General features: G+C 41.4%; 2 protein-coding genes across 3 annotated transcripts in view; one reads left to right on the forward strand and one right to left on the reverse strand.

Annotated features, from left to right (window-relative positions):
- Positions 1-8,183, forward strand: part of rmi2 (RecQ mediated genome instability 2) — a 37,732-nt gene extending 29,549 nt beyond the window's left edge. The window contains exon 2 of the mRNA XM_073060364.1: positions 1,549-8,183. Within this exon, the coding sequence (XP_072916465.1) occupies positions 1,549-1,697 (149 nt within the window). The 3' untranslated portion in view covers positions 1,698-8,183. The remainder of the gene's footprint in view (positions 1-1,548) is intronic.
- Positions 8,184-12,735: 4,552 nt separating this feature from the next.
- LOC140735378 (syntaxin-binding protein 4) overlaps positions 12,736-18,220 on the reverse strand; it is a 120,562-nt gene continuing 115,077 nt past the window's right edge. For both annotated transcript variants that reach the window (XM_073060363.1, XM_073060362.1), the window contains one exon: positions 12,736-14,797. In XM_073060363.1, coding sequence (XP_072916464.1) covers positions 14,670-14,797 — 128 coding nt within the window. In that variant the 3' untranslated portion in view covers positions 12,736-14,669. The remainder of the gene's footprint in view (positions 14,798-18,220) is intronic.

Below are 18,220 nucleotides of genomic sequence, written 5' to 3' on the forward strand. Positions count from 1 at the left end.
ATTTACCCTATTTATTCCCCTTATAATCCTGTATATATTTCTATCTATTCCCCTCATAATCTTACATACAGTACTGTGTAAAAGTCTAAGGCACCCTAGATGTTTTTTTTTGTCTTCTGCATTAGTGTCAGTAGAAAAAAGTAAACTTCAGATTTCCAAACAGTTTTCAAAAAATTAAAATGTTGCTCAGAATATTTTTTCTAATTCAATAAAGAAAGTAACATTTAAGTAATAGGCCACTTTTCAAATAAAAACTTGATTACTTGATAGCCCGGTGCATGATTAAACAAAGATAACACAATGACATGACTCAACTAATGATCAATGACATGAGTTGAATGAACTAAACTGACTAACTGAAACTGAAACGGGTGTAGAAAGAATAAAAATGGGCGAAGGACAATTAAACTAAAAGATGAGGTTATGGTAGATGTGGCAGTTTAACCTTCAAATCATCAATTCTTACACTATGGCAAAAGTGAACATAGCAACAAGACACAAGGCGGTCATCCTGCATCAACAAAGTCTCTCTCAAGCAGAAAATTCGCAACAGACAGGAGTTTCAAGATGTGCTGTCCAAGCTCTTCTGAAGAATTGCAAAGAAACTTAGAGGGCCAGAAACTCAGTGGTGGGGCACGAAACCAAATGCAGCAAATGAGAGATAACATCAGACGGATGTCCCTTCTAAGTTGAAAGAAGTCCAGCACTGCTATCAGTTCTGAACTCCTAAAAGCCTCTGGAACCCAAATACAACCTTCCACGGTCTACAGAAGTCTTGTCCGAAGTAGTCTTCATGGAAGAGTTGCTGCCAAAAAGCCATTCCTCAGAAGAGGAAACAAAACCAAGAGACTCACCTACACACAAAAACACAAGGACTGGAAACCAGAACACCCGGAGAAAACCCTTGCATTCCACAGGAACAGCATACAGACTCCTTACAGATGATGGCAGAATTGAACTCCAAGCCCCCAAGCTGTAGTAGCCTTGTGCTAACTGTGACGGTGAGGACTACACAGTAAAATTCTGCACTCCGGTGGCTGAGTGTCACTGACATAGTGTACATTTAGTACTTATAAGAACGATTGTTTTCAGAACTGCAGCAGACAAGGAAGGCAGAAATAGGTCACTAAAGTCACTGAGATGGATTTGCAATTGCTTTCATGATCTAGAGTAGTTTCACACTATTGAGCATAATTTCAGTATGCTCATTGTGGATTAAAAATGGATATAATTAGGGCTAGGATATTACTTCACTTCCTCACATTAAGTCATTTGAAAGTTTATTCACAAAAGGTTCTTCAACTTTGTACATCATGTAATGCTATTTGGAACATAATTTACACTTATTAGTTGTTTCCAGGATATATCGATTTTAAATTATTAAATGCAAATTCTGTTGAAAGACCAGCAACCTGAAACTATAACATTTTCACTCCACGCAGGTGATGCCTAATGTGTTGTCTTTGTTTTAATTTTTCTGTAGTGTTTGTATCTAATTGCCTAATTTGAGACTGTGAGAACCTTCACTAATGAAATATTTTCTTGCAGGAAAATATGTGATGGTGATGGGTGTGGTGCAGTCCTGTAGACCTGAACCTGTTGTACGTGCTGTCAAGGTGACTGATCTCTCTGGTAATCCTCTGCACAGGAGCATGTGGAAACTTGAAGTGGAAGACCTCCAACAATATATGCCATAAGCTTATGCAAAACACTGCCTCCTACTTGATTCCTTATCAACTTGAAATGCCAAGGCATGTGATCACCTTGGAAGCAGAATAAGGACATGAATTCTTTGAAAATGTTTGGATGCAATCGTGCCGTGAAATAGGAGTTGAAAAACATAGAATCTCTTGGCTTGTTATCCTCCTGTGAAGATCTTGAAGTTTGTTAATGTTAGGTATATGTCCAGTTGCATATTAATAAATAACAAGGAAGCTATTATTGTGAACCATGGGGAGAGTTACAATTGGGAACTTGTATAATGAAATGAGAAGCAAAAGGACGGCTTGAACATGTTGTTATGGTGACTTGGATTCCTGGGACAGAACTACTACCGCAAAATATTCTTTGGTGTTTCTTTTATGTGTAATACATATAATTTTCAGAGCAATATTTCTAGAGCTGTCTGGAAGGGGAACAGCAACCATCAACTCACTCATGAGTGCATTGGTTAGAAGGTGTGGCCTCAGTGCTGAGAGTTTCCAGGAAACCAGCATGAATTTGGGTAATTTAGTTTACGTCCATTGCATGAAAGATAATGTTAATAATGTCATTTAGGTAATATTACTTATTCAGTCTTAACTTTACCTTTACTTTTTTTCCAAAATCTGAATTACCATTTTTATTTCCAGACCAGGTAGATATTTAGTGGTGTAAATAAAACTGTACAGTTTATACGTAAGATAAATCAGTGTAAGACTGGACTCATTCTTGGACAAGTTAAAATGAACAGCATTATTTAATGCAAAAGGACAACTGTTTATTAAATACAATATTCTATCCTTCATAACAAACTAGAACTGACAATTAGCTGATAGCTCTTGGTCTTTTAAAAACCTCGGGCAACAGTAATGTTGCTCTAATCTGTATTTGTTCATCAGTTCTCCATGTTTGTGTAAATCTTTCTTCCATGTACTTGGCTTTATTCTCCATTCCTTAATCCTTGGCCTCTCAAACTATGTGTGGTCTACTTGGTTTTCATTGACTCTTAATGGTCACGGCACTGAAGACTTAGGAGACTTCTTTCCTCCACTTAGGTCAGCATCTCATAATTGTTTACCATGATCTCCCTCACTCAGATCATTCACACGCATTCCTGCTGCATTGTAAACAACTGGAGTTTGGCTGGGGCAGGACAGTTATATCTGGGCTGGAGTCGCTGTAGTAGACTTGGAGGCAATTCGATGCGGTGGAGCCAAATTGTGGAAAGGTTGGGTAATTCGATATTTGTTGCAGGAGCAGCCTGTCTCCCTTTTTCATGAGAAGACCTGTCTGAGATACCAAAGTGTTGGGTTATGACTAATTTCTCTGACTGTTTTGCTGTTGCATGTATGGTGGGGGAAGAGGGTTGATGTCTGGTTGTGCTGAGGAGGAGTGAGGAGGGCTGTGAGGTTCAGACATTTCTGTGATTTATTCTTTGGGTTTTTTCTGTGTTGTGGATGTCTGTAAAGGGTAAGAATTTCAGATTGTATACCCTATACATTCTCTGTTATTATATTGAACCATTGAGGTGGAGCTGAGGTGAGAGGAATTTGAGGTTTGATTGATTTAAGAGCCAGGGAGAATTGGAAAGTTTGGGTACTGGCCTTATCAGAGTGAATGAGTTTGAGGGTGAGGAACGACTTGAGGTTTGGGCAATTTAGGCTCCAGGTAATATCGAAATGGTCGCGGTGTCAGGGTTGGAGGTTAGAGATGGGTCAGTTTGGCTCACTGCTTCGCGGGGTTTGCCCGACGATACTGGACTGAAGCCTTCTGAATGGGCTGTAGTGACGCCTGGTCTTGTGAGCTTCAGTTCTGAATGCTGTTTTCTTGCTTTATTGTTTGCACTGTTCGTTTTTTCCCCTCTCTGCATGTTGGGTCTTTGGCCGTCTTCTGTTTTAATGGTTTCTACTGGGGTTTTTTGTTTCATGGCTGACTGTAAGGAGATGAAAGTTAAGGTTGTATAAGGTTCACATACTTTAATAATAAATGTACTTTGAATTTTGGACAAATAAAGCTGATCTTTTAATGAAATTCTACTTCACTAAAGAGTTTTGCATTATCTCCTTGACCACAAGACCACAGATCCTGTCTCAGTTAAGACCTTAAGACAAAAGAGCGGAAGTCGGCCATTCAGCCCATCGAGTCTGCTCTGCTATTTCATCATGAGCTGATCCAATCTCCCCTTTAGTCCCATTCCCCCGCCTTCTCACCATAATCTTTGATGCCCTGACTACTCAGATACCTATCAATCTCTGCCTTAAATACACCCAACAGAAACTCCAGTACGTACAAGGTTTACATATTAGCTCCACGAGTCTTTACTTGCTCAGTTAATCAGTAGATGGCGCTACTGAACCTGGGTGGCAGATTACTGGTGGTTTTCAAAGCAAGAAATTCAACTAAATACTCTCATAATAACACTTTTTATACAGAAAGTTATAGTAAACAATCACCGCAAACAATGAAGAGGCAAGTGAAGGTGAGGCTGATCTGAAGGTTGAGATGTGTGGGTGCGAGGTGGAGCTGGAGTGAGGTTGAGGCATGCTCCAGGAGAAGATGGAAAGAAGTGGAGATGGTGGAACTTCGGAGTCGAGAAAAGTTGAAGCAGAGTTGTTTTGGAACCCGTCCACCTAAACTGGGAGTGAGAATCTAAGTTGCACATCGATGTAGAGGTAGTAATGGGGGATAACGAAATGGCGGACGAACTGAATAAATATTTTGCATCAGTCTGCACTGTGGAAGATACTAGCAGTATGGTGTTTATTTACCATGGGAATTCACTACTGTCCTCATAGTTGATGACTACATTCCCCCCCCAGTGCTAATGCTAAGGGGGCGCTCTGTGAACTGTATGGGGCTATTAGCGAACTGCAGAACGCACACCCTGATGGACTGTTCATTGTCGCCGGTGATTTTAACCATGCAAACCTCAAGTCAGTGCTCCCCAAATTCCATCAGTATGTGGACTTTGCAACAAGGGGGGAGAATGCGTTGGACCTTGTTTACACAAAAATCCCCGACGCGTACCGGGCGGAGCTCAGCCCCCACCTCGGATCCACAGCCACTTCCAGGACAGCGGCGACATGCGGCGCATGTGGAAGGGCATCCAGGATATCACCAACTACAGGACAACATCACCTGACTGTGCGGGTGATGCCTCCCTCCCAGCTGTGCTGAATAACTTCTATGCTCGTTTTGAGGTGGAACATGACATAGCAGCGAGGAAGTCCACCCCTCCTACAAATGACCAAGTGCCGTGTTTCACCGTGGCCGATGTGAGAAGAACCCTGTGCAGGGTCAACCCACAGAAGGCTGCTGGACCAGACAACATCCCTGGTAGAGTGCTCAGAGGATGTGCAGACCAGCTAGCAGATGTTCTCACTGACATCTTCAACATCTCCCTGAGCAGCGCCACCATTCCAACGTGCTTCAAGGCCGTCACCATCGTCCCCGTGCTGAAGAAGTCTTCAGTGTCCTGCCTCAATGACTACCGTCCCGTTGCACTCACATCCATCATCATGAAGTGTTTTGAGAGGCTCGTCATGAGGAACGTCAAGACCTTGCTGCCCCCCTCACTGGACCCCCTGCAGTTTGCATACCGTCTCAACCGCTCAACAGATGACGCCATTGCCACCACCCTCCACCTGGCCCTAACCCAGCTGGACAAAAAAGACACGTACGTTCGAATGCTGTTCATAGACTTCAGTTCAGCATTCAACACAATCATCCCTCAGAAACCTCAGGCAGTCCGGATTGGAGGCAGCATCTCCAACACCATCACACTGAGCACGGGGGCCCCCCAGGGCTGTGTGCTCAGTCCACTGCTGTTCACTCTGCTGACCCATGATTGTGCTGCAACACACAGCTTGAACCTCATCATCAAGTTCGCTGATGACACGACTGTGGTGGGTCTCATCAGCAAGAACGACGTGTCATCTTACAGAGAGAGGTCGAAATGACAATAAAAAGTGACTTGTAAGTTCCAGGTGTCAGGGATCATTAAATGTGCGAAGTTACCATAATTAGAGAGAAGGTTCTTGGGAAACTGAAAGGTCTCAAGGTAGATAAGTCACCTGGACCAGATAGTGTACAACCCAGTTCTGAAAGAGGTGGATGAAGAGATCGTGGAGGCATTAGTAATGATCTTTCAAGAATCACTACAATGGCTCTGGAAGACTGGAAAATTGCAAATGTCACTTCAATTTTCAAGAAGGGAGAGAGGCAGAAGAAAGGAAACCACACATGAGGCTGCTTAACGAGCTACCAGCCCATGGTATTACAGAAAATGTTCTAGCATGGATAAAGCAGTGGCTCATTGGCAGGAGACAAAGCGTGGGAATAAAGGTAGCCTTTTCTGGCTGGCGGCCGGTGACTAGTGGTGTTCCACAGGGGTCTGTGTTGAGACTGATGCTCTTTACATAATATGTCAATGATTTGGATGATGGAATTATTGGCTTTGTTGAAAAGTTTGTGGATGATAGGAAGGTAGGTGGAGGGGCAGCTAGTTTTGAGGAAGTAGAGTGGCAACAGACAGACTTAGGAGAATGGGCAAAGAAATGGCAGATGGAATACAGTGTCAGAAAGTGTATTGCCATGCATTTTTGCAGAAGAAATGAAAGAGTTGGTTCTAAATGGAGAGAAATTACAAAAAACTATTGTGCAGGATTCCCTGGAGGTTAATTTGCAGATTGAGTCTGTGGTGAGGAAGGCAAATGCAATCTTAGCATTCATTTCAAGAGGTCTAGAATATAAAGGCAAGGATGTAATGTTGAAACCTTAAATGTTGAAAGCACTGTGAGGTCTGACTTGGAGTATGGTGAGCAGAGTTGGGCCCGTTATCTTAGAAAGGATGTGCTGAAACTGGAGAGGGTTCATAGGAGATTCACAAAGATGATTCCAGGATTGAACTGCTTGTCATATGAAGAGTGTCTGATGCCTATGGACTTGTATTCACTGGAATTCAGAAGAATGAGGGGTGACCTAATTGAAACCTATTGATAGTGAAAGGCCTTGATAGAGTGGATGTGGAGGGGATATTTCCTATGGTGGGAGAGCCTAGGGCCAGAGGACACAGCCTCGGGATAAAGGCCGCCCTTTTAGAATGGAGACGAGGAGGAATTTCTTTAGCCAGAGAGTGATGAATCTGTTGCCACAGGCAGCTGTGAAGGCCAAGTCTTTATGTATATTTAAGGCAGAGGTTGATAGATTCTTGATTGGTCGGGGCATGAAGGGATATCGGGAGAAGGCAAGATGAAATGGCAGAGAAGACGTGATGGGCCAAATGGCCTAATTCTGCTCCTATGTCTTATGGTCTTATGGTTTGGAAAGTTCAAGTATGGGCTGGAAGCAGCCCAGAGTGTACCACTGGGTGGGGCCTGAGTCCAAGTGCAGGGGACGACCCAGTGCTTGGACAATCTAAAAGGAGAGCCAGATGGACTGAGAAGTCATGGTGTTGGGAGCGGAGGCGAGAGTTGAGCCAGTTCAGCCTGTGACGTTTTGTTCCGCTCTCCTCGGCGCTGAGGCTGAGAGACTGCTTCGTGTCTGCGAGCTTTGCAAAAATTTGCCCCGCTGTAGGTTGAACTAAAACCGAGGCTAAAAGCCTTCTCTGGCTCAGCCGATATTTGGATTTAGGAACTCAATTTGTTTCAGAATGCTGTTGCTTGCTTTTATTGTTTGCATGATTTGTGCTGTTTTCTCTCCTCTGATTAGGTGTTGGTCTTTTTTTTAACTATGTTCTGTTGGGTCTTTTGCTTTGTGGCTGCTTGTAAACAGATGAATCTCAAGTTTGTATAATTTAGACATACTTTAATAATAAATGTACTTTGAACTTTTCAATATTCCCACCATACTCTACAATGACAATACAACAGCAATTTACAAAAAGTCTGTTGTCCAGAAACTACATTAGAAAGACTGCATTTATTTATTTATAGTGTGAGTTTCGTGACCTCAATGTACAAAAGTACTTTATAGATAATGATTTATTTTAAACCATTGTCATTTTAGTCCCAGTGCCCAAATGCATGCAGAGTACCTTCAATACATTGACTTCAGACGTTCAAGTTACCTCGTGATAATGATGAGAGCATAAGGGTTTCCAAACTGAAATTCTCAATGTTTTACTTTCCATGGATCTTGTGTTTACAGTGTTTTCTGGTTTTATTGTAATCAGAATGATCATTTGTGATGAACAATAAATACTAGCCTTGCTAATGATGCCCATTGCCAAGAAAATAAAACAGATGGATATTGACCAAGTCCAATTTAAAATGAGGGAATGCACAAAGCCTCAGTTTTTGGATCTTATCCACAAGTCAGCACCTCAGTACTGCATTGAAATAGAAATTTGCATTTCTTTTTTGGAATTTATGTCTGGTAGATTGAATCTTGAACTTGCAAAACTTCTATTGTGGAAGTGAGAGTCCGAATCTGAGCCATAGCTGACACTTAATTAAAGGAATTGAGTTGCTTGATGTCATTAATATGGGCTTCTTGAGTTTCATTTCCTCACTTTTGGGCCATGCAGCTATTACTGAAATCAAGGGCTTTTAAATGGACATGTGCCAATTAATTTTGTTTCTCATTGCTCATTTCTCCAAAGTTGAGCGAATTGGAGAGAAATCCTGGCATTTTTAATGTTATTCAGCATACTTGTGTTTTTAACTTACTGCAATTCTTCTGTCTTCATTTGAGTATTTTGGACTGCCAAGATAGAATTTAAGTGCAGAACTTGAAAATGTGAACTTAGCCAACAGTAAGAAATCTTAATTGTTTAAGCACTGCAAGGATGTAATTTATGATGAGGTTACATGGAAGGTATATCCGGTGCAAGGAGGCTACCATATGCTTTTGCCAAAAAACTTACTGGACACATCCACACCAAATTAAATCAAGCACTTTGAATGTTGTAACTTTACGATATGATAAATTGCCCTGTAGTGATGGAACAACATTTTGCTTTCCAGCTGCAAGTTAAATATTGATCTGCTTAACAGGGTGTAGAATGGGTACTTCTTGAAAAGCTAGGCATCAAGAACTGGACACAATGCATTTGTGGTGAGTTACAATGAGCCCCATTGCAAACACATCCCTAGTGTGGATGCCGTGGTGAATCTGAAGTGATCCAACTTGCCTACTTGCTCTGGGTGGCAAAACGTCTTAACATGCATCTTTAATCAACCTGGACTTATGCTGTTGGGCAAAATATATATAAAGTAATACCCAACTGCTTCACATAATTGCAACGGATTATGATATGAAAGTTCACCCATCCCTGTGTGATCATGCACATGAAATCTTTCCACTTTTCAATTTTTAGGAAGCCGATGACTTATTTGAAATGTTCATTTCCAGTATGAAAGGGAGAATGGATGGACTATCGGTAGCAATATGGGTTTTCTGGTAACTCGTTCTGAACTTAAACTTAGTGGTGACTTTATTAGGTACAGAAGTGGAACCTGCTGTGGTCTTCTGCTGCTGTAGCCCATCCACTTCAAGTTTTGACATGTTATGTGTACAAAGACGCTCTAATGCATTAATGAGCAGGTGTCCCTAACAAAGGTGGCTACAGAGTGTATAACTAGGATTTAAGTATGGGCCTGTAGAGCATGCACCACAGGGCAAAATAGGATTTAAAATGTATGAGCAGCTTCCAAAAATTCACTGATTTTTTAAATTTATTTTCCTCGTTAATTAATGTACTAAAGCTACACATGGTTTATTGGGAGCTAAAGAATTGTCCTTTGGATTTAAAATTTTTTTTTATGCTGATGTCAACTAGAAATATTGTACATTGTGTACATTAAAAAATTAGAAGCACTTATTTACACACAACTTATTAAAAGCAGCAGTTGTTTAATGCTTAGCATTGGTGTTAATATCAGTTCCTGGAACTCTAGTATAGTCAAATTACATACAGGATAATGTTCAGTAGAGTTCTAAACCATACTTGATGCATAATTGGTATTAACCCTTGATGGAACTTTTAACATTTCAAGGCTAATCTCTGCAATTAAATAGTTTTATGTAAAACTAATCCATTTGGCATATTCACCCGTTTTAATATGAAGGGGATCAGATCCCAGCACTAGAAAATTTGTTCTACACCAGCATTTGCTCTTCAGCAGAAATTAAATAAAATGTTGAGAGGTGCTAGAACATTTGAAGAAGTGATCGTGTATAGACATATTTAGATTTGTTAATGTTGATAGTCTCATAACATCCTGATAAATGACTAATCTCAAATAGAATACTTATCTTTACATCTAGTCTCAGTAGAATACCCTAGTTATTCTTAGCTTAGATTCTTCTGTACCTTGTCCCGGAACAGTAAATTATTTTTATAGTTGATCTTAAAACCAGAGTCTTTTCTTTACAATGTTGATTGATGACCTTATCTGCATTGTGGTGAATTTTATGGGAATCTAATGAACAAGTGAAACAGTTCTGTATTCAGTCCACTGTAGAGCTGTAGTTGATGGCTTTTCAACAGGGATGTGAGGCTTTGTGCAAATTTATTGCAGATACAGTGCCTATAAAAAGTATTTACACCCCCTTGGAAGTTTTCATGTTTTATTGTTTTTACAACATTGAATCAGAATAGATTTAATTTGGCTTTTTTGGCACTGATCAACAGAAAAAGGCTCTTGTGGCAAAGTGAAAACAGGTCTCTACAAGGTGATCTAAATTAATTACAAATATAAAATACAAAATAATTGATTGCTAAAGTATTCACCCTCTGTAATATGACACCCTAAATCATCACTAGTTCAGCCAATTGGTTTTAGAAGTCATATAATTAGTTAAATGGAGGCCACCATTTGCAGTCAATTGATTGTAGTAAAAATAACCCAGTATCTGGAAGGTCCGACTGCTGCTGGTGAGGCAGTCTCCTGGCAAAAACTACACCGCGAAGATAAAAGAACACTTCAGTCAACTCCGTGAAAAGGTTATTGAATAGCACAGGTCAAGAGATGGATACAAGAAAATCTCCAAGTCAGTTAATATCCCTTGGATATACAGTTAAGTCAATCATCAAGAAATGGAAAGAATATGGCACAGCTGTAAATCTACCTAGAGCAGGCCAACCTCAAAAACTGAGTGACCGTGCAAAAAAGGGACAAATGAGGGAGGCCACCAAGAGACCTATGGCAACTCTGGAGGAGTTACAAGCTTCAGTGGCTGAGATGGGAGAGACTGCACATACAACTGTTGTCTGGGTGCTTCACCAGTCGTAGCTTTATGGGAGAGTGGCAAAGAGAAAGCCATGGTTGGGGAAAAAAACCTTGGTTACACTTTGCCGGAAGGCATGTGGAAGACTGAAGTCAACTGGAAGCAGCTTCTATGGTGTGATGAAACCAAAATTGAGCTTTTTTGGCCATCAGACTAAACGTTATGTTTGGCATAAGCCAAATACTGTACATTGTCAAAAACACACCAGCCCTATGGTGGTGATTGCATCATGCTGTGGGGATGCTTCACTGCTGCAGGCTCTGGAAGGCTCGTGAAAGTAGAGGGTAAAATGAATGCAACACAATACAGGGAAATCCTGGAGGAAAATCTGATGCAGTCTGCAAGAGAACTGTGACTTCTGAGAAGATATGTTTTCCAGCAAGACAATGACCCCAAGTGTAAAGCTAAAGTTGCACAGAAATGGCTTAAAAAAACAACAAAGTTAATGTCCTGGGGAGACCACGTTAGAGTCCACACCTCAACCCAATTGAGAATTTGGCCGGACTTGAAAAGGGTGATCCTCAGTATGTGCGGTTGGGAGACTGTAGGTCTGACACAGTGGTCAGCAGCACAGGAGCGCCACAGGGAACCGTACTCTCTCCGGTCCTGTTCACCCTGTACACATCTGACTTCCAATATAACTCGGAGTCCTGCCATGTGCAGAAGTTCGCTGATGACACGGCCATAGTGGGGTGTGTCAGGAATGGACAGGAGGAGGAGTATAGGAAACTGATACAGGACTTTGTGATATGGTGCAACTCAAACTACCTGCGTCTCAATGTCACCAAGACCAAGGAGATGGTGGTGGACTTTAGGAGATCTAGGCCTCATATGGAGCCAGTGATCATTAATGGAGAATGTGTGGAGCAGGTTAAGACCTACAAGTATCTGGGAGTACAGTTGGACGAGAAGCTAGACTGGACTGCCAACACAGATGCCTTGTGCAGGAAGGCACAGAGTCGACTGTACTTCCTTAGAAGGTTGGCGTCATTCAATGTCTGCAGTGAGATGCTGAAGATGTTCTATAGGTCAGTTGTTGAGAGCGCCCTCTTCTTTGTGGTGGCGTGTTGGGAAGGAAGCATTAAGAAGAAGGACGCCTCACGTCTTAATAAGCTGATAAGGAAGGCGGGCTCTGTCGTGGGCAAAGTACTGGAGAGTTTAACATCGGTAGCTGAGCGAAGGGCGCTGAGTAGGCTACGGTCAATTATGGAAAACCCTGAACATCCTCTACATAGCACCATCCAGAGACAGAGAAGCAGTTTCAGCGACAGGTTACTGTCGATGCAATGCTCCTCAGACAGGATGAAGAGGTCAATACTCCCCAATGCCATTAGGCTTTACAATTCAACTGCCAGGACTTAAGAACTTTTTTTTTAAAGCTATTATTAATGCTTTTTGAGTTAGTGATTTAGATGCATATCATATTATTACTGAGTTAAGTATTGTATGTAATGAGTTTTTGCTACAACAAGTGTATGGGACATTGGAAAAAATGTTGAATTTCCCCATGGGGATGAATAAAGTATCTATCTATCTATCTATCATGCAATCTGACAGAGTATGAGCAGTTTTGTAAAGAAGAATGGGGGAAAATTGTACTGTCCAGATATGCAAAGCTGATAAAGACCTATCCATACAGATTCAAAGCTGTAATTGCTGCCAAAAGTGCATCTACTAAGTACTGACTTGAAGGGGGTGAATACTTATGTAATCAATTATTTTGTTTTATATTTGTAATTAATTTAGACCACTTTGTAGAGATATGTTTTCACCTCGACACAAAAGTTGTTTTCTGTTGATCAGTGTAAAAAATAACAAATTAAATCCACTGTGATTCAAGTTGTAAAACAATAAAACATGAAAACTTCCAAGGGGGTGTATCCTTTGAATAGGCACTGTAGTAGTGCAAACCAGGCAGTATCATATTGACTGCCTGTTTTCCCCACACTGATTTTTCTGTGCAGTCAATTGACCAGAATACAAGGCTAGAGAGCTTTTGTAGTTAAAAAGAAGTGAAATTCTATTTCTCACAGCAAATGTTGCAACTGCGGCAAGAGTGCAAAACTATTTTGTTTTACACTGTTGCAGTAAATGTGTATGTCTCTGAATCGGGGTTATGATCTGACTTACTGTTGGGGGGGGGGGTTGCAGCTTGCTCCACTTTACAGCAGGTCTTTAACTTTAAACATTAACTCCATGTGTAGAGGCTGTGTGCGGCACAATACAATGTTATCACACTTGAAGGTGAAATGCACTTTAGACGTGGCAGAACTACACTTGGCAGAACTACACGTTATTAGGGACACCTTGTTAATGCAAATATCTAATCAGTAAATCATGTGGCAGCAACTCAATGCATGAAAGCATGCAGATATGGTCAAGAGCTTCAGTTATTCAGAACAAACATCAGAATGGGGAAGAAATGTGATCTTTGACCATGGAATGCTTGTTGGTGCCAGACAGGGTGGTTTGAGTATCTCAGAAACTGGGATTTTCACGCACAACAGTCTCTCAAGTTTACAGAGAATGATACAAAAATATTAAGTGAGTTGCAGTTGTGGGCAAAAGCACCTTGTTAATGAGAGATCAGAGGAGAATGGGCAGATTGGTTCCAGCTGACAGGAAGGTGACTGTAGCTCAAATAACCACACATTACAACAGTGGTGTGTAGAAGAGCTTCTCTGAATGCACAATGTGTTGAACCTTGAAGGGAATGGGCTACAGCAGCAGAATACCACAAACATATGCTCATGTTTATTAGGTGCAGGGGATTTCTAATAAAGTAGCCACTGAGTATATCTTTTGATTTGGAAACAAAACTGCAAGTGATACAAATCTGAAGTAAAGCAGTAAATGTTGGAACAAACTCAGCAGGTCAGATTGCGTCTGTGGGAAGAAAAACAGGTCTGTCATCAGAACTGGGAAAGGGAAGAAAATAACATGTTTTCAATAGCAAAAAAAAATGTGGATGAATGGGCAAGAACAAAAGGGAATCTCTGAAAATGTGAGAGCAAATAAGTTAATTCAGCAACTAGAATTATACTTCTCTGCCTGTGTTGCTAATAGCAAATACTAAAGGCTAGCCTGTACCTTCAGAACAATAGAACCACCAAAATATTAATTGCATTTACCGTAGTGTTCACATTGTGGTTTCTACATTGGAGAAGTCAAACACAAACTGGGTGAGCAGCCATGTTTAGTCCACAGGATGGACTCTGAGCTGATTTGCTGCCATTTAATTGGCCACCCACTCAGCTATCTGTGACCCTCTACACGTTACACTGAGGCCCAACTCAGGAAAATAGGAACAGCAGTAGGACATACAGCCCCTCAAGTCTACTCTGTTGTTCACCACATTTGTAGCTGATCTCCCCCATCGTTGTACCAGTTCCCCAGGCAGTCCTTTAAACCTGCACTGCCATTCAGTAAGATCACAGCTGATCTTTTATTCTGATGGGCAGAGCCTAACACTTTGATCATGTTCAGTGCATTGAAGGGCCTAATGCCTGTTTTAGGGAACCTTTTCAAAAACGAGTTTCTATTCAGCTAGGTTGTCCCAATGAAAAAAGGTGATGACATTGGACCCAACATCCCTGCTGTCTCTTGGAGAAAACTCTGATCAAGCATCTCAGGAATGGTATCTTCAACACACAAAAAAATATATATATTGCATTTACATTAAATATACATTAACATTAGGTATGGATAACAATAGAATGATCTTTTTTACATTATCTTTAAATAAATAACATTTCTTGCAGATGGCTGGTTTGATGTGTGCGTGGTGGAGCATTTCTCTGCCGGTTGGTCTTCTGCACTGCCGGCTCCTGTGAGGGGGGGCCACGTTGTACTTCCGTAGCTTCAGCTGCAGAGGAGCAGAACAAGAGTAACAAGTTTTGGAAAAGGAATAATTTGACACCAGAATTAGCATAAAAACGTATCTCCTACCTGCAATCAAAATTTGACCCCTGAGCTGGCAATTTTACTTCAGCTGAAACCATTCACTGGGCTTGAAATGGTGAATTCTTCTTCACCATTTTTATTTGTAAAGCAAATAAAAGTATATTGGGCCTTTGAACACAGCCCAAATGCAAAGTAGATCCTAATAGACTAATCCCTACCAGCATGCAAAGTAATAGACTGATGGCATGGAAATTTTCTGACCTAATTGCTGATGTTTATGTCTCAGCTGGGCCTCCAAGCTTGCCATATCTAAATCTACCAGCATGACGGAGTGTGGTCTGCATGTGGAATGAGCTGCCAGAGGAAGTGGTAGAGTTGGGTACAATTACAACTTTTAAAAGGCATTTGGACAAATACGTGAAGAGGAAAGACTGTGATCAGACTCCTCTTGCTACCATCAGGTTTCTGAATGGACAGTGAATCAACTCAAGAACATTACCTCACTATTTTTGCTCTCTATTTGAACTCATCTCCTTCTACCTTAGGCTACAAACTTATGAATCACCCCGATGAGCTATTAACTTCAAACTTACTGCATAATCACTCAAAGAGTTAAACTGCATGTAACGAGAGCTGTATAACTCATCTTCTTCTACCTTAGGCCACAAACTTATCTATCACCCCTTGTATAAGTGATATTCTGATTCTGAAAGGTATACACAAGAAATTCTACAGATGCTGGAAATCCACAGCAACACACAAAATGCTGAAGAAACTCAGCTGTAGCTCTTTGGAAAAGAATAAATAGTCAATGTCTCAGGCTGAGACCCTTCATCAGAACTGGAAAGGAAGGGGGAAGATGCCAGAATAAGGAGGTTTGGTGGAGGGGGAGGGGAAGAAGTATGAGTTAGGTGGTGATAGGTGAAGCCAGATGTGTGGGGGAAAGGGGATGAAGAAAGTAACTGGGAAATGATAGGTGGGAAAGGTAGAGGACTGGAGAAGATGGAATCCGATAGGAGAAGAGAGTGGACCATGACAGAAAGGGAAGGAGGAGGCGCACCAGGGGGTTGTGAGTGGCAAGTAGGGAGAAAAGGTAAGAGGACTGAGTGCAGAATTGAAGGGGGAGGGGAAAAATGACCAGAGATTGGAGAAATCTATGTTCATGCCATCAGGTTGGAGGCTACCTTGACAGAATATGAGGTGTTGCTCTAAATTCATTGTGGCAGAAGAGGTAACGGGGATTGGAATTAAAATGGTTGGCCACCGGGAAAGGCTGCTTTTGGTGGATGGAGCAGAGGTGCTCAACAAAGTGGTCCTACAAACTATGTCGAGTCTCACCAATGTAGAGGAGGCTGCAGAAGGAGCACCAGATACAGTAAATGATTCATCTTCTCCCTCCATTCAGTGCCCCTAAATGATTCACAGGTGAAGTGTCACCTCACCTGGGAAGACTGTTTAGGTCCCTGAATGGGGGTGAATGGATAGGTGTAGCACCTCTACCATTTGCAGGGATGAAGTTTAGCGGGAGGGATGAATGGACAAGGGAATTATGGAAGGAGCAATCCCTGCGGAAAGTAGAGAATGGGGGGTGGGAGGTAAAGATGTGTTTGGTGGTAGGATCCCATTGAAGATGGTAGAAGTTTGCAGAGAATAATATGTTGGATGCAGAGGCTTATGGGGTGCTAGGTGAGGACAAGAGGAACTCTTATTAAGGTGGAGGGAAGGTGGGATGATTGTGGATGTTCAGGAATTGGAGGAGATGCGGGTGACAGCATCAATGGTAGCAGAAAAGTAACCCCATTCTTTGTGGGAGGAGGATATCTCTGATATACTGGAAAGGAAAGCCTCTTCCTGGGAACAGATACAGCAGAGTCAAAAGATTGGAGAAAAGAGAATGGTAATCTTAAATGAGACAGTGTGGGAAGAGGTGTCGTCCAGATAGTCCTGGGAATCAGTAGGTTTATAAAAGATATTGGTAGTTTCACTAAAAACCCCTCTCCTCCCACCCACCTGGCTTCACTGATCACCTTCTAGCTCGTAGTCCTTCCCTTTCCCCCCAACTTCTTACTCTGGCATCTTCCCCCTTCCTTTCCTGTCCTGATTAAAGGTCTCAGCCAAAAATGTTGACTGTTTATTTATTCTCATTGATGCTGCCTGACCTGCAGCGGTTTGTGTCTGCTGATTCTGAGAGACATTGGCCACATGCAGACAAACAGGACAAGCTTAGTTGATGCGTACAGATGACTGGGCCTGTTTCCCTGCTGTATACCTCTATCATTCAATCACTTTTGAATCCATTTTTCCTACAAGTTTTCCTTACCAAAATGAAAGAGAATAATTGATGAGCTGTATCGGAGCATAAATACACCCGTGTGATACGAGTTGAATAATGAACTGACAGTGATATTCTGTGTAGCTCCAGCCGTTCAAGTTCTACCCATTCTCCGTGTGGAGTTTGTGCATTGTCGTCGTGACTGAGCAGACTCCACCTGCTCCAAAAACATGATGGTAGTTAAGCTGGCTACAGCAGATTGTCCTTTGTGTGGTTGGATGGAGGAGGAATTGGGTTGGGGATGGAGGTAGCTGATCGGCCTGCAACAAAGAAGTTACTTGGAGGTAACTGGGAGGTGCAATGGATTGATGGGGATGCTGGTGCTAATGTATTCTTGATGAGCCGACTGGCCACTTATGTCTTACTTTTTGTTAACAATGTGTGGCTTTGAGATGCATTTGCCTCTGGAATCTCATCCAACCTCAAGCAACAATTAGCACTGTAAAACATCTTTTGCTCCGCAGTTGTCACCATGTCCATTAAACGTCAGAGCATGTGTTCGCATTTAAAAAAAAGCCTTAAACACATAATAGAAATATTATAAATTGTTCTCACTTCTTTCTCTTTCTGTAATCCAGTATATTTATCCTCTTTAAATAAATATCACTTCCCTCTTAGAGTTGCCTTTAAATCTTCTACTATTCTTTACTGTGTTCTAAGGAACCCAGTAATATTACATTATCTCCTCATTTTAGAATTTGAATAGAGTGTTTAACATTTAAATGAATACTCCATAGATTGCCTCAAGCTGAAAACAGATTCTCATAATCAATTCTGGAATTTCTAATGTAGAAAATGTTGACATTCCAATGGAAATTCTAGCACTTAGGAGTGTACTTCACACGACTTCATGTTGAATTGACAGTGGCTATTAAACATTTTTGTTTATATTCACAAGCTCCGAGATATAAGTTGATGTTGTTCCTAATACTGAACTTTAACATTCTATTGAAATTTCAGTATTCCTAGTGTATAGACAGCATTTGATTTATGTCTCAATAGATCAATACATTGCTTCGAGCTGCTTAATTTTTTCACTTAGTAAATACTGCA

The sequence above is a fragment of the Hemitrygon akajei genome, chromosome 11 (genome assembly GCF_048418815.1).
Source record: "Hemitrygon akajei chromosome 11, sHemAka1.3, whole genome shotgun sequence".
In the NCBI taxonomy this organism is placed as follows: Eukaryota; Metazoa; Chordata; class Chondrichthyes; order Myliobatiformes; family Dasyatidae; genus Hemitrygon; species Hemitrygon akajei.